General features: G+C 41.3%; 1 protein-coding gene across 1 annotated transcript in view; it reads right to left on the minus strand.

Moving 5' to 3' along the window:
- The window catches only part of TMEM131 (transmembrane protein 131), a 214,486-nt gene that overhangs the window by 22,305 nt on the left and 174,891 nt on the right, over positions 1-17,290 (minus strand). Inside the window, exons 26-31 of the mRNA XM_059134680.1 lie at positions 14,660-14,811; positions 13,921-14,063; positions 13,286-13,472; positions 11,976-12,161; positions 11,012-11,170; positions 10,015-10,598 (exon numbers count right to left, since the gene is read on the minus strand). Of these exons, the coding sequence (XP_058990663.1) occupies positions 10,015-10,598; positions 11,012-11,170; positions 11,976-12,161; positions 13,286-13,472; positions 13,921-14,063; positions 14,660-14,811 (1,411 nt within the window). The remainder of the gene's footprint in view (positions 1-10,014; positions 10,599-11,011; positions 11,171-11,975; positions 12,162-13,285; positions 13,473-13,920; positions 14,064-14,659; positions 14,812-17,290) is intronic.

Consider the following 17,290-nt stretch of genomic DNA (forward strand, 5'->3'; position numbering starts at 1 on the left):
GTGTGGGTAAGTATTTAAACTCCTTAACTGATTCTACTGTGTTAACTAGGCTGAGAATCATTAGTCACGGTCTCAACACAGTCACCACTATATCAATCCAACAGCCCAAGCTAGCAGCTACCTCACTGTCCTGGATGGTTTCTTTGGCTGCTTCTGTTTCCAATTTCAAATGTTGGTGGGAAGGGAAAGAGCATACTTTCATCAAAGGACTAATAAGAATTCAGACTGGATCAGCCTGATGACAGGCCTATGTGCCCTGCAAGGCTGTATGTATGGGGGGTGGTTCTCCTTCTTGCCACTTAGTGTGGGGCTTCTCAGGGAAGCTTATTCCCAAGGATCTCTTCTGTTCCTCAGGAACTGCTTCCCAGGGCTACGAATGGGCTCTAGGGAAAGACAGTCTAAAATGTTTTGCTAGGAGGAGACTGGGAAGTGGGAATCAGAAGTCAGAGGGAAACTGCCTTCTCAAAGATAAGTAATTTATTACCACGATACACAGGGGAGGACACAGGATATCCCATCTTAAGGGAACTATGCCTTAACCGGTGTATAATCTATATAAAAACTAACCCCTCTAAATAATGACAGTAAAACTGGAAGGAGAAGCAGCTGAGAAAAACGGGTTTCCAGCGGTGGCCAAGGGATACACCCAACATGAGTGACAGGCTCCTCAGGCTTCACCCCACCATCTGGATGAACAGTCCCCGAGGCTACTCACACTCTGCCTACTCCCACCATCACCAAGCAGACTCTTCTTGATTGAAGATGCTACCTGTCCTGCCCTGGGAAGCGTTTACCCCTTCGGTGATATTCCACATACAGTTTAAACACCTGAAGGGCAGCGATAAGCTTTACTGATCTCTCCATCCTCAGTGCCTTGCATGGTGTCCAGCACATAGTAATCACTCAGCCAGTGTCTGCCAAGCTGTACAAAACCAAGATGGTTTTGTGCTTTTGTAAACACTGAAATACGTCTATGGTGTGATCTGCTCGGGGGACTTGCCGCCCCTAGTCTGGAAGCTTATCCCATTTCACTCTTTCACGTTCACAACTAAGTATCAAGGACTGAATCCAAAGTCAGTCTTCACAGCAAACTGTGTGATTCCACATACAGAACATTCTTGAAATACCATATAGGAATGGAGATTAAAGGCTGCCAGGGGCTAAGGAAGGGATAGGAGTGGGAGGGAAGTGGGTGTGGCTAGAAAAGGACACACAGGGAAGGGATCCTTAAGATGATATAAATGTGCTATATCTTGGCTAGACAGGCATCAGTACAGAAATACCTCTAGATGTGGCCAGGTTCGGTTCCAGACCATGACAATAAAGTGAATCAAATTAATTTTGTGGTTTCCTAGTGCATATGGAAGTTATCTTTACACTATACTGCCATCTATTAAGTGTGCAATAGTATTATATCTAAAAAACCCAATGTACATACCTTATTACTAAAAAATGCTAACCATCATCTGAGCTTTCAGCGAGTTGCAATCACTGATCACAGATTACTAACCAAATTTAGTCATAATGAAAAAGGCTGCAATACTGCGAGGATCCCCAACATGTGACACAGAGACACGAAGTGAGCAAATGCTGCTGGAAAAGTGCCATGGACAGACTTGCTCTGTGTAGGACTGCCACAAACTGTAGGAAAACTCAGTTATCTGCGCAGGGCAACAAAGCCAGGCCCAGGGAGATACACATGCCTACTCACAGAAACGATCAGAATGAAACCGCTTCTTCATTGCTTTAAAGCCCAATTAAGTATATTTTTTCTAATAATTGAGTGGATACAAAACTTTATTGGCAAAAGCCGTTTGTCCCCATCAACAGGGTACCTCAGGACTGACCTGTGCATACAGGGCCATAAGGCAGGCTGCTAAACATTTGTGGCAGAGTACCATCTGCCTCTTACTGCTCTAGCATCCTGACTCAACAGAAAGTTCTAAGCCTCATCAAATAATCCAGCTATGAGCACTATATACGCACTGTAGTCACCACGAGTACTGTGCACATGGGTGAGGCTAAGCATACATCTGTGTGAAGAACATTCCCATGTTCTCTCCAATAAAGACAAATGCCCACTGTATTAATCAGTGTCCTCTGATGGAAGAGGGAACTCAGCGCCAGCGAAGGCTGTTTTTTTTTTTTTTTTTTTTTCAGATGTAGTCTCAGGCTTCCTCTTCCTGCACGAGAACTACAGAACAATGTTTTACTTTGGCCCTTGCTGCCAGGAACCACGCTGCTCAATTTAACACTCAATGGTAACAACACAGTTTTTCCTAGGTTTCTGAGGAGAGAGCACCATAATTAAAAACAAACAGATAAAACATCAAAAACTCCTTTTTGTCTTCACTGTTTTACCCAGGCTTTAATAATTTAAACCACCTCCAATTATTTTAAGGAGGCAAAGTATGAGTTATAAATTTAAAGAACACATCCTGGTCATTTACTTTTTGTCTTCACTAAGGAGCGAATAAATTTGTGATCAACTAGCCTGGCCAAGTTGCTTTGGCTATCTCTCTCCCACGTTAAGTCATTTCATTAACTTCAACCCAAAAGAATTTTTTCAGTAAAGTTTCAATTAGCAGCAAGTGGTTTCTCTGAATATGTGCTGTCCCTGGCAGCGACAGGCCCAAGGCAGGCCATGTAACAGGTGACCCCATGCTCTGGAGAAGCACTAATCCTGACAGGAATTTGTCTTCCTCCTCGTGTTTTCGCTGCTGAAATGGTCTAAATGAGGCCAATAAATAATACAGACCCACACACAATTTACTGGGGTCAGCACCAGGCATGCAAATTTATTTCCCCACATAATAACGTTATATAAGCATGTTAAACTAAAACATACAAAACATGCATATGAAAAAACTTCTTTAAGAGTTCTTAAAGCAAATAATGGTTTTCAAACTTATTCTGTCTGATTAAGTTTTGTGCACAGACTGTGAAGATACTAGTTTGGCTCAATTCAAGTTAGAAAAGAAGTTCTTATTAAATGAAATAATTTTACTTCTAAGCCGGGGAAGGAATTCATGAATTTGTATGAACGTGTGTACTCCTTTTGTTCTAGCTTTTCTGGTACCTTTATAAGGTTGTATATACCAACTGTGGTGCCTAAACAGAACCAATAAATAAGATACCCAAGACCTTATTCCTGTACCACCAAAAACATTACAGTACACAGAATTCAATTATGTAGGGTTTTCATAAAATTATTATACTCAACTCATTTTGGATTTATCACAGATATTCAAAAGCACACTGAACTACAATTTAATGTTGGGAGAGGACAGCTTCTGTTCTGTCTGGGTATTTCTGTCCATTCCCTTTAAGGGCAACTCCCTGTCTACCCAAAAACCACTAGAGGGACCTCCTAGAGGCCCACCTCCCAAGGACATTCACTGGTTACGTTCACTAGTGGGTTAACACAGGTTATCCCAATCACCAGTGGACCTTGTTGAATGCAGAGTATGACTGAGCACTCTGGGTTGGGGCCCACGATTCTACATCTCTTAAGGCCCTGGACCACAACTTTCAGTAGCAAATACTACCAACACTGCTCCCCTTGCGCTGATACTAGTCCTTCTCTCTGCTTGCTCGGGTCCACTTCTCTGCTCCTATTGGGCAAATCACGTTAGATTTACTCCGAGGACTGGTTACCTTTGCCTGTGGGACAATATGCAGTAGTAGAGGAGGGACTGGAAAGTTTATCAACCAAGCTTCAGGCTTTACCTATACTTGGCAGATGCCCTGCTTTGGGAGGCAGGTGAGTTTTTATAATTTTAGCTCTGAATCTAGTCTGTTTCCTTGGAGAAGGCCAGGAAGGCAGATCAGATAAACGCGCGCAGAACCCTCTATGTCTGTGACAACTGCACACACACTACATTCCTACACTGGCCTCACCAGTGTACCCTGCATGTCTCCAGTCCTCACTGAGGAGACTGACACCAGCCTCACGGACTTCTCTCAACCTATCACCTGGGCTCCAGGCCTCGTATGGGTCAGGTCAGTCATCTCTCCTCAGGACCTCTGAAATCCAAAAAGCTCTTGAGTTTCTCTCCCTAACACATTCAGAAACAGAACTTAAGGACTAAACTCTTAGTGCTGAACTGAAGTTAGACTTATGAATCACATGGTACATGTACTGTGTGCCTTTCTAGAATCTCAATTCCCAAACACGTGAGGCTTCCAGAGGGTTTTGTAAGGCTCTGTGGCCTCACTGTAGCTAATGGGCTTTACTTCTACATCCCATTGCCAAGGCTGCACCTAAGAACCTGTTACCGCCCAGAACTGCGTTTCCTTGAAGCCTACAGTCTCAGGTTTCACTTGCAGACCACAGTCTCCCGTCATTCCCTTGCTTCCACCATCTCTGCAGTTGGACATGTCGGATCTCCCATTCCTTGACTGTCCATGTTGTCCCCGTTTGTAGGGCTCCTTCCAGCCTCAGCTGGGTCCCAATGTTACCTGCGGGGCTGCTCTGCACATCCAGCTCTCATGTCCCATGGACTCCCAGTCCACAGAAATGTGAGCTCTAGAAATGAGCACCACCACTCTCAAGTGTTTCCTGTTTTTGCTCTCCCACTGGGCCCCTCAGTCCCAGCAACTGTGACTTCAGCTCAAACAGAAGCTCCTTGGACTCCCTGTACCGCTTCTGCATCTCTACCCACTCATCTACATCCACACAACTGTGGAATGAGTGTCTCATCTTCTGTAATCTACTGAACTGGGGCCAGCCCACCCACCTCCTTGGGCACTTGCTTCTCTTCTTTTTGGAGGTGGCAGGACAGTGTAGTTACAAGCTGAGGGCTTACAATTGGGCCTGGTCATGGTCTCCCATAATGCCTGTTGCAACCTTTCTTTCTGGACTGAGTTTCTAACTGGAGACACAGGGTCACAGCAATGCCAGCCACCAGGGTGCAGGAGGCATGTGCAGTCAGGCCTGGAACGTTAATTAAGTGTTGACCAACATCATTGCTCTCAGTTCTACTGCCTTTTTGTCCTTCACTCACAGATATTTCCAAATGCCATGCTCTCCATTTTTTTTCATTAAAAAGACGACCACACAGTATTTTCATGCCAGGGCACCTGGGTGGCTGATTTGATTAAGTGTCTGCCTTAGGTCCAGATCATGATCTCTGGGTCTGAGACTGAGCCCTGCATTGGGCTTCCTGCTCAGCGGAGAGTCTGCTTCTCTCTCTCTCTCTCTCTCTCCCCCTCTGCCCTTCCCCACTACTTGTTCTCTCTCAAATAAATAAATAAAATCTATTAAAAAGAAATTCATTCCCCTGCATCTTTTTTTTTCTTTTTTTTGTTAAAAGTTAAATATGGAAACTACAGATTAAAGAATAAATGCTCCCTTTCACTTACTTGCCCCCAACGCATACCCTAAGAAGTGGCCACTGTTAAGTCTGATGTGAACAGTACTCTCTACACCACAGTAACCAGGTTTCTCGTCCTATCACTTCACAGCAACTATCCTGCCAAGGTCAAGTAATGTCCTAGCTGCCAGACTCTGTGCAGCTCTGCTCTACCTTTATTTCTTCTGGCCTTGCTGGGATAGGGCGACTACATCTTCTGCCTGCTTTGTTACCCTGTCTGTGACCTTCTCCTTGCTGGCCCTGCCCTTGGCATTCTTTCCTTAGCCCCGTTTGTCCCATTTCTCACCCTTAAGATCAGTGCTGCGGTGTTCCACAGCTCCCTTCAACTCAGCAGGCTGAAGACCATGAGCGCCATCTCCTGCCTAATAACAGTCCCAGCAGAAGCTACGTCCCATGATGTAAGTAGCAGCTATCTCATCCACTTTAAAGGTAACAAATGGGGGCTCAGAGAAGTAAACGTCAGTCACACAGTTAGTAAGGAGCAGAGCCATGATTTAATCTGGGCCTGCCTCATGACCGTGTGCCACTCTGTGTCTCCCTACCCTAGATAAAGCTTTCCCTCATGCAACCATAGCCAGAAATAAGCACAGCTGCAGACGGCACCGTTTCTTCAGCTAATGCGGATACTGACATGTGACGGCAGAGCTTCCTTAGGTTTTAACCTTCAATCCAGCAATGGCCTCCATCCAGTGCCAAGGATTCTGTATTGCAGAGGAAGAAACCACACAAGTGTAGAGTCTGACGACTGTGCAGCTATATGAGGCCCTGCACAGGCCGCTTGTGAATAGAGGGCATTTCTGGGTGCCATCTTCCACGAGGAGCAGTGACAGGAGGAATGACTAGGGAAATGGCTTGATGGCCTACAATCTAGGTAAAACCTAGGGAGAGCTATTTATTTGAAGAGGAGTCACTTTGAACAGTCCAAAGGCTAGAAATTTTTTTTTTTTTTTTTAAAGATTTTATTTACTTGACAGAGAGACAGCAAGAGAGGGGATGCAAGCAGGGGGAGTGTGAGAAGGAGAAACAGACTTCCCACTGAGCAGGGAGCCCGATGTGGGGCTCGATCCTAGGACCCTGAGATCAAGACCTGAGCCAAAGGCATATGCTGTAATGACTGAGCCACTCAGTTGCCCCAAAAGCTGGAAATCTCATAAGCTCATTATAAGGTAGACTTTTTGTCTGAGATACTGGGGAGGGACAGAGGGGAACAGGGTGATTCTGAAACCAGAAGGTTCATATTTAATGTGAACATGATGAAGACTTGCAGGGGCTTGGGGTAAGCTTTAGAGAGCTTATAAAGGTTCTGCCCAGCTAAAAGCCTATGGTTTTATGACACACCACGGTTTTACAACCTGGAGATCAATGCCCACTTTTATAAGTTCTTCTAAAAGGCCAGTTTTCCACATGTATGCTACATTTCAATAAAAATACTTGCTAAAAAAAAATTAAAGGTTTTGTTTCCTTCCTTCTTTCCAAACAGCAGCAGTGGGAAGGATAACAAATATGATGTGATATGATGCCTGGAATCACTGTGTCCTCGTGGGCTCAAGAATCACTAACGATGTGGAGGTACACGTACTCCATCTCCAAAATACCTTTTAATAGGTCGATTCTAGGACCACTGTGACCATTAAAATCATTTTTTTTAGATTTATTTATTTATTTATTTGACAGACAGAGATCACAAGTAGGCAGAAAGGCAGACAGAGAGAGAGGAAGGGAAGCAGGTTCCCTGCTGAGGAGAGAGCCCGACATGGGGCTCGATCCCAGGACCCTGAGATCATGACCCGAGCCAAATGCAGTGGCTTAACCCACTGAGCCACCCAAGCGCCTATAAAATCATTTTTTAGTTTTAATATTTATGTTCTTACACTGTTGGTGGGAATGCAAGTTGGTGCAGCCTCTTTGGAGAACAGTGTGGAGATTCCTCAAGAAATTAAAAATAGAGCTTCCCTATGACCCTGCAATTGCACTCCTGGGTATTTACCCCAAGGATACAGATGTTGTGAAAAGAAGGGCCATCTGTACCCCAATGTTTATAGCAGCAATGGCCACGGTCGCCAAACTATGGAAAGAACCAAGATGCCCTTCAACGGACGAATGGATAAGGAGGATGTGGTCAATATACACTATGGAGTATTGTGCCTCCATCAGAAAGGACGAATACCCAACTTTTGTAGCAACATGGATGGGACTGGAAGAGATTATGCTGAGTGAAATAAGTCAAGCAGAGAGAGTCAATTATCAAATGGTTTCACTTATTTGTGGAGCATAACAAATATCATGGAGGACAAGGGGTGTTAGAGAGAAGGGAGTTGGGGTAGATTGGAAGAGGAGGTGAATCACAAGAGACTATGGACTCTGAAAAACAATCTGAGGGGTTTGAAGTGGTAGGGGGGTGGGAGGTTGGGGTACCAGGTGGTGGGTATTATAGAGGGCACGGATTGCATGGGCACTGGGTGTGGTGAAAAAATAATGAATACTGTTTTTCTGAAAATAAATTGGAAAAAAAAATTTATGTTCCAGATGGATGACCATGAAAGTAAAAATGGACCCATCACATTGATGTTAGCAGACTATCTTAGACATAGGTAGTGAGGTATTCAGTTTGACTGCCTAATTCCTTCTGGTAAGAAATGATTATATATGTTTATTTTATTCATGCCTCAATATTGAAAAAACTCATTATGTAACTTGATCTAATAAAAAGAACTTTAAGGATTCATTTCCTGTTACTATGAAAATTACCCTAAAATAAGTAAGCTCTACTAATAATGAGTTAGCAAAAAATACATTTCTCTGGAAAAAGTTAAATAATATTTGAGACATTTTACTACTCTGCAAATCCAAACACATGTAATTCTAAGAGGATTCTACGTAACTAGTCTTCATATCCAAGAATAGGAAATTCTCTAATAAAAGTCCTGGACTCTGGGATATTGGGTTTCTCCTGGTCTCTCATGACAGCCAAGCTCCCTGTTTCCCTGTGTAAATGAAAGGCAAAAGCCCTCCCTGGTACACTGGTACACCAGTGAGGGAGGTCCTGAAATAGGCTTGGAATCAGGTGTACTGGCAGAGCTGCCATGGGAGAGAGAGGAAGATGCAAAAGCTTGGGCTGTAAAGGGATTAAACTGAAATAGAGCTACAGGCTGTTATTGGTTTTTATATTTTGATTTTGGAAGTTACCAAATAGCTTACCTCTGTTTATGTGTTGATAGGTCACGTCTAAGATCCTAGTGCACCCCTGCCTCCTGGTGTTTATGCTCTGTGGAATTCTCTCTCCTGGAGTATGGGCGGGACCACATTTCTGAGTAGCAGACCACTGCCAAAGTCATGTGACGTCACTTCTAAGATTAGGTCGTAAAGGACTGTGACTTCTGTCCTGCTAGCTTCTCTCTCTTGCCTTCTAAACTTCCTTGCTCTGGTGAAGCCAACTGCTTTAAAGTGCCACATGGAGAGGGCTCATGAGGGTGGGGGCCACAGCCATCAAGGAACTGAGATCCTCTGTCCAACAGTGTATGAAGAACTGAATCCTGCCATCAACCGCCTAAGTGAGCTGAGAAGCAGATTCACCTTCAGCTGAACCTTAAGATGACTTCAGCCCCAGGCAACACCTTGACTGCAGTCTTGCGAGCCAGAGAACCCAGCTAAGCTGCACCCAGATGCCTGACCCACAGCAACTCTGGGATAGTAAATGTGGGCATTCTAAGTGACCATGAAAGTAAAAATGGGGTCAAGTTTTGGGGTCATTTGTTACTGAGAAATAGGTAACTAATGCAGTATACAGAACTCCAGAGCAGGGATCAGCAAACTTTTTCTGTAAAGAGATAGATAGTAAATACTTTTCAGGTTTGTGGACCTCATGGTCTCTTGCAGTTACTCAACTTTGTTGTTGTAGCATGAAAGCAGCCATAGACAATATGGAAATGAATAAGCATGGCTATGTTCCAATAAATCTTTATTTATAAAAACAGGCGGTGATTTGGCCCCCTGGCTGTAGTTCGTTGGCCAATCCCTGCTCTAAAGTACAGATTCTGTGGAAATATTATTATTATCATTTTTAAAAGATTTTATCTATCTATTTGAAAGAGACAGCGAGACAGAGAGAGCATGAGCAGGGGAGAGAGGCAGATGGAGAGGGAGAGGCAGACATCCCCGCTGAGCAGGGGAAGGTGAGGGGCTCCTTCCCAGGACCGTGGGATCATCACCTGAGCTGAAGGCAGATGCTTAACTGACTGAGCCACCCAGGTGCCCTGGAAATATTCTTTCTGAGTTAAAATGCATGGTCTCCATTTTTACCACTGTATTAAAAATCAGTTTAACAACTAAAAAAAAAAAAGCACAACCTGTCACAGCACAACAATTACAGACAGCTGAACATGGAAACAGATGTTCAGGAAATTTCTAAATTTGGTAAATAACCTAAGAAATTCAAATATTTTTTATGATAAGTGGATACTTCTCTATCTGCATCAGATATGGAAACGTTGGAAGTCCAAACTGGAGGTAAATTAGAGCCAGAAGAACACTTACTACATCAGCTGTTTATATCACAACTACAATCACAATAGCCCCTTAATCACACACCCACTTTCCCCTCATATGTCATGCTTTTCTGCCAGTGAGAACCAACGATTACCTTTGCTTTTGGACAATGGTGATGGCGGCTGCTCTGTAAACACTTCTAGGGGTGGGGAATCGTGGTGGTCGAAGTCTTTGTCCATGGCTTCTATGAGACTGGTGATGTCTGAGTCCTCTGAGCTGTGCCTTGTACTGCTGGCACGTTCTGGGTGGGCAGGGTGTGAGAGGGGGGCAGGGGACAGCCTGTCCAGCTGCGGCTCCTGGTGCTGAGGCACTGGTGGTGGTGGTGGAGGTGGAGAGTGCTGCTCCAGCGGGCTGTGGACATGGTGCTGACTACTGTGCTGGCTCTGTTTGGCTCCTTTGGACTTTCTGCCTGCTGTGTGACCTTGGGCCACTGCACTAGAATCTAAGACAAGGGCGCTTGCTTTGCTAGCAGCTTGTGCAGAAGTCCTGCTAGAGGTACTTGAGCTGTTTTTTGCTCTGACGTTTTCCACGTCAGCTGAGTTTCTATTGCTGTGACTGCTGTGTGGGTGCACTGGTGGGCCACTCTGCTTGTGACTCCCTCCACTGGTCCGGGATGACGAGCCGCCTGCTCCACAGAATCCCCTACTGTGACCGGGGTCACAGCTGAGTGTGTTCAAGCTGAAAAAAGGACCAACTGCAGATCAGTAAATAGCAACTTACAAAACCTAAGATTAAAAAAATGTTACCTCCTCAGGACAGCCACAAGAGAAATATAAATTAAGGGAAAAAAAATCCAGCAAGAAATAGGGATGCTTTCCACAATTTTATAGGATCTGTTCTCTCTGAAAATTTAGCAATCAAGTCAGTGATCTAAGAATATTTTAATCCTCACTAACATAATAATAAAAACATGGGGTTTGCTGTGAGTTCTTAGTAGAGAAGAGAGCTATACACAAGAGATTATGAAGTTATTAAGAATTAAGATTTCTTCCCCCCTGAGCAAAGACAAAAAGAAAAACTTATTTTTTCTTTTAATTATATCAGCCACATCTATGTGTACTAGCGAATTTATTTCCAGCATGTGAACATACTTTCCTTCAGATGAAATACCAACGATTCTCCTGAGATCAAATGGTCTGCCCACATCAAAGGGTGGGTTCGAGGCCTCAAAGGACAGTCGCCTTCGAAATGGCTCCCAAATTCCTTGAGCTTCTAAATAGGCTGTTCCAATTACCAAGAGAAACAGTGCACTGTAGGGGCAAAGAACGTGGAGAGTTGGGATTCACTTGTTATTCTAAGGGTAACAAAATTTTATATTAAAGGCAGAGTATCTTGGTACAGTACAACTGGATGTAAAAAGCAGAGATGCCTGAAACAATTTTTACTGGACTAGACAAAAACGAAGTGTCATGAATAAAAGTCTGCAGGCTCCTTTTTATAGAATGCCAGCTTACATGGAGGCTTATAGAGAAGAAATAATTATTTGTATCAGAACAGATACTTGGAGGTTACTTTTCCTTTTACAAAGAAGCTTTTGCCTTGCGCTTTTAACCTTCTAGGCCAATTCTTTTCCCTTAAAGGATGTGTGGGGTAACTATGTAAATTTAGAGGCAAGTGTATCAGATTCTCTAAACCCATAAATATACTGAAAAAAAGATAAGGTTGCTGAGGATTTAAAAAATATTTCTCATGTTTTGTGTTGCTTAGGTCTGCTTAAAAAAATACTATATAATGTTGAATAAATTGCCTATGCCCAAATCAAGTAACTTTACCTGGCAAATTATGAGTGTTTTTTTTCCTTTAAGAAATTAACATGTACTTAATTTCTATAAGAAATTTTAAAGGTAGAAGACTTTTGCTTATTGTATATGCTACTCAATCGGGGTTCAGTTCTGACTGTTCCCACTAGTAGATGTGGTTTGATCAAGGCAAAAAGGTCTGTTCTGTTTGCTGACATAGTCCTAGCACTCAGAACAGTGACTGGTACACAGTGGGCATGCCAGCAATAGTGTCAAGTGATGCCTGAATACCAACCTCAAAAGAAGACACAAGTACCTCATTATTCCTGAGATGATGATGTACAGAGCCAGCTCCCAGTTGGGTCTGGGCAGGGCTTCTGCACAGGTTGCTAACATATGGTATGGAAGGGATGCATTCAATACAAATACAAATTCAGAGCCACTGGTTGTTATAAACTTCAGTTCACGGATAACTCTAGAAGCTGTGAAATCAGGAGTAAACCTAAAACAGAATAGCAGCAGTTAGACTAGTTTTAAAAATACACCACAGCAGGTTACATCTAATACCAGTCCCACACACCTTTGGATCCTAATGGGGAATTTTAGAGTTTGGTATGTCTATTCAACTTTTAAGACTTCATTTTAAGGTTTCATTTTAATACCGAGAAAGCATTATTCTAAGAGGTTAATAACAAAAACTGCATGAAAAAAATAATGAGCTTAATTATTAATTCAGGAAGTGCTCTCTGAGCTTCTCTCCTTTCCTCTTTTCTCCTTTATCTGAATCCACTCTTTTTTCTCAGGATATATTCCTAACATATCCTGAGAGATAAAGCTGAATATATACACACAGAACCTGAGAGATAAAATAAAAAAAAAAAAAACAAACACACAGAACAAAAAAACCATCTTAGCCCTGGTGATCTTCTCTTCATCTCTTGCAGTACTGATTTCTGCCCTAATTATTTTACTTTTATCTTTTGCTAACTGTATGCTCTCCAACCAGATGGTCGGCACCATGAGGAGAGGCGTCGTCTTCTCCACTGTGTCGTTAGGTACCAAGCACTATGCCGTACATGAGTACTATCATTCCGTACTGAGTGACTACCCATTGAAGATCATGAAAGTATCACTCAGTTAAGGGGACAGAGGTTACATTTTATTACACAAACTCTATAATCTAACAAGTTACCAATTAACTGTCAAATAGGCTGCAGCTATTCCCAATACAGGCATTAACAATGTCTTCTGACCAGAACATTACGCACTCCTCCATTGTACAACATGGAAAAACTGCATGTGTGCAATGCAGGGACCTCTCTGTTACTGAGACTGAATTTAGAATCAATTTCCTACTAAAACCTTATGCTTTAACACAGCCCTGGAAATAATTGTGAAACCAGTTTCTAAGATTATCTGATCCACTTTGGATATATAGGAAGTTTCACAAACAATGATACAAAGAAATAACTAAAGATGAAGGGGAAACAAATCAAATGAGTACATTTGTGGATAAAGACTTTTTTTGTGAGTATGAAAACGTATCTTTGCACAGTCTGAACAACTGTACTATTTGAGGGTGATGGGAAGCCAGTAATTCGTTACATCTCCCAAGATAATACTTACAATATGATTATGTCTTTAGAGGCGTTGGCACTTAGTGCAAACTCTTGACAATTAACAACTTTAAAGCCGTATCCCTCACACGAGTACCCACTGACTTCAATGGTTTCTATGTGAATAGGAAGTTGCCCTGTATTCTCTACTTTAAATGTTCTTTTCAATGTGAAATTTGGTTCTCTTAGTTTCAAACCTAAAGGAAGGAATGTCAAGAGTATAAAATCTTGTTAGCAGGTGCTGCAGGTCCAAATGATCACATTCACCATAAATGTATGCCAAACATTATGTATGCCAATGTATGCCAAACTCCTGATGCTGAAGAGATTAGCTGGTACCCAGACTTCATCAGGAAGTACTATTCCACTTTATTGTACCATTTGAGATAGCAAAAGTTTAATTATGCTTTATTTTTCATACTCAGGGTAAATCATCTAAGACATGCAATGGAAATTGAACTTTTAAATATTTGAAGATTCAAATCAACCCTGAAAACAAGTCAGGGTATTTCATTAAAAATCTTAAGTATTCATCACTAATATACACACATGAACGTAGAGAAATACTGTTTGTTTTGGGGAAATTATTTATTTTTGGAAACGAACACTGAAAGTTGTGCCACTGAAACTGTTAGGAATACTTACTATCTGTACAATCTTTCAACAATGCTTCTGTGATTTTAAAGCGTAAGGAACTCCCTAGACCTGGAAGTTTGCCTGCCACCCTCAAGTTCTCAGTTGTTCCTTGTCCTTGGACCATCACAGCATCCACCACTGTCAGATTATTTCTGTGCAAGAAATACAGAATTTTCTCCCATTAAAATTTGCATTAATAAATTATAAATTTATATAAATTATAGATAATTGATCTATAACTCTTATTTTTTTAATAAACCATGTAAAAATGAATATACTAAACTTTAGAATGAAATATTTACACTTCAAGAATTTAAAAATCTTTACACAGAGAGAAGCAAGAGTTTTTCATTTTTAAGAGTCACACATGGTATAGTAAGAACACTATTCAGGTTTTCAAGTTCTAAATATAATCACAGAGGTACATTTCATCAAGTGTGATATGTTGTGTGCATGTTTTGGACAAAGTGAATACCCTATTTATTTTTAATTTATTTTTAAAAATACCTGAGAGAGAGAGAGACCATGGGGGTGAGGGTCAGTGGGAGAAACAGACTCTCTGCTGAGCATGGAGCCTGATGTGGGACTCGATCCTGGGACTCCAGGATCATGACCTGAGTCGAAGGCAGTTGCTTAACCAGCTGAGCCACCCAGGCACCCGTGAATACCCTATTTAATAAATTAGACGCAAGTAAGGACTTCTGAGTAAGTACTAAAAATCAACGCACACTTAAATCAGAGAACATACCTGATTATGATTAGTGAAGAAACAGTTCTATTGTGAATTGGAGTAAACTTTACTTTCACAGATTTCTTTTCTCCAGGTTTTAAAATTAGGTTTAAAATTGAATGTCGAGAGAGGCCTTCTGTAAATCCTGTTGAACTCTGCAGTGGATGAGCCTTAAATCATTGGGTAAAACAAGAGAAGTCACTACTATATTCTCTGGAAAGAAGTTTTTTTCTTTACCCCATCCACAGCCCAGTACTACTTTCTTGAACTGATTAAACATGTGAACAATTTTACCCCTCATGATTCAGATACTGTTTAGCCTGCAGAGAGAAGTAGCAACCAGTGATGGCCCTTCTCATTGTGCTTTAAGTCACCAAAAGGACTTTGAACCCCTGTCACAAAGTCCCTATATTTGTACTAGGCATTTGTTTTTGTATACATATCTTTTTAAGACTAAAAAATTCTGAAATGTAATACACATATATGAAAAGGGCATAAACCTAAGAAGCAAAGCTCAAAATTTTAGCACAAAGCTAAGAGCTGTGCAACCAGCACCCTAAAGTCCTATGTTGCCATTCCTACTTTCATCTAATCTTCCTGTTCCTTCTCCTTCTGATGGGTATCAGCTGAAGAGTCTTCAGGGTATATCAGATTTTTTTTTATTTGTAAAAATATTTCCAACTCATATCCATCTATCTTTGAATATTATTTTGAAAGCTCAGCACATAATTACTGTTTAACATTTGACTGACTGAAAGTTAAATAATAGCTTAGTTTAATAATCAAAAGATGGCTTATTGATAGCCAGTTACAGATAAGATTTAAAATATACTTTTTATTAAAAATATGATAGTTCATACTTAAGGATACGCTGTTCTAATTTTTAAGCAACATTAAGTTTAAGCTTTTTTGGTGGGGCGGGGGAAGGGTTGGAAACTCCTGGCTACAAATGTCCACGGTTCTTCAAGGCTCTGCTAATATGTGGAAGGGGAGTGAGGTTTGCATGACTTTCTCCTCCACTTGGCATAGTTAGGTTTAAAACCTATATATCTATCTTCTTGTGTTGGCATGATTCTACAAACATAACTTACAGTCAATAGACTTAATGAAGCTGCCTACTGAAGCATAACATTGTCTACCCTTTGAGAGACAAACTGAATTAGTTGCTTTTCTCATGGAAGACCATTTATAGTTGAAAGAATGACTGACAGTCTGTGGTTGTTCAGACTTGGGTATTTGGTAGAGATTTTCGCAAAAATGAAGTCCATCTGTCCAATTAAGGAAAAACAACTGAAGTATTTGTTGCCCATGATAAAATTTGAGTGAGAAAATTCAGAATTTTGGAAAACGTGCATCTACCCCTGTGAACTTCACAGTTTTCCGATAGTTAAGGAATTCCTTGATGAGATTGGTAATTATATAAATGAATATGATTTTTTTTGGATTTTGTAGAGTGAATCATGTCAACATTTGGAAGCTCTGCCTCTCAGTGAATCAGTATTTTCTGAATAACTGATGCATGCTGTTAGAATTAATTAAAAAGGCAGTTAAGATACTCTTTTTTTTTAAACTATGTATCTGTGCCAGGTCATGTCAGATATCTGTCATATACTTCAATCAAAACAATACAGCAGGGCGCCTGGGTGGCTCAGTGGATTAAGCCGCTGCCTTCGGCTCAGGTCATGATCTCAGGGTCCTGGGATCAAGTCCCGCATCGGGCTCTCTGCTTGGCAGGGAGCCTGCTTCCCTCTCTCTCTCTCTCTCTGCCTGCCTCTCCATCTACTTGTGATTTCACTCTGTCAAATAAATAAATAAATCTTAAAAACAAAACAAAACAAAACAAAACAACAAAAAAAAACAATACAGCATGAGAGACTAAATGCAGAAGCAGTGGGGCTCTATTTGTGTATTAGGTCTGAGAGCCATTAAAAGAGATCTGTAAAAATGTAAAACAATCTGCTCTTCTTGCAAAAAGTCTTTTTGGGAAAATACAGCTATTTTTAATTTTTATGTTACCTGTGTTAAATGGAATGAGTTTATTCTTATTTTAAATGAATTAAATATTTTAAAGATCTTTCACAGTTTTTTCCCAGTTTTGAGATATAACTGACATACATCACTGTATAAGTTTAAGACACAGGGGTCTCATTTACATATACTGTAAAATGATTATTGCAATGGGCTCAGCCAGCATCCACCTTCTTATACAGACATAGTAAAAAGAAAAAAATGAAAAAAAGAATAAAAGAGCTTTCTCCCTGTGATGAAAACTCTTCGGATCACTCTCTTAACAACTATCTACTATATACAGCAGTGTTGGCTCTAGTCAACATGTTGTAATCACACATCACATCCCTAGTACTTCCTCGTCCTGTACTTGGAAGTTTATACCTTTTAACCACTTCTCTCCCAATTCCCTCTCCCCTCATCCCTCTACCTCTGGTAACCACAAGTCTGATCTCTTTTTCTAGGAGTCTGATTTTTTTCCCTTTTTTTAAGATTCCACATGTAAGTGAGATACAGTACCGCCTTGCTCTGACTTATTTTACTTGGCATAATACCTTCAAAGTCCATACATGTTGCCACAAAATGGTAGGATTTCCCTGTTTGGTTTTTTTTTTTTTTGGCTGAATAATATTCCATGTATAA

Source organism: Mustela lutreola, chromosome 9 (assembly GCF_030435805.1).
Source record: "Mustela lutreola isolate mMusLut2 chromosome 9, mMusLut2.pri, whole genome shotgun sequence".
In the NCBI taxonomy this organism is placed as follows: domain Eukaryota; kingdom Metazoa; phylum Chordata; class Mammalia; order Carnivora; family Mustelidae; genus Mustela; species Mustela lutreola.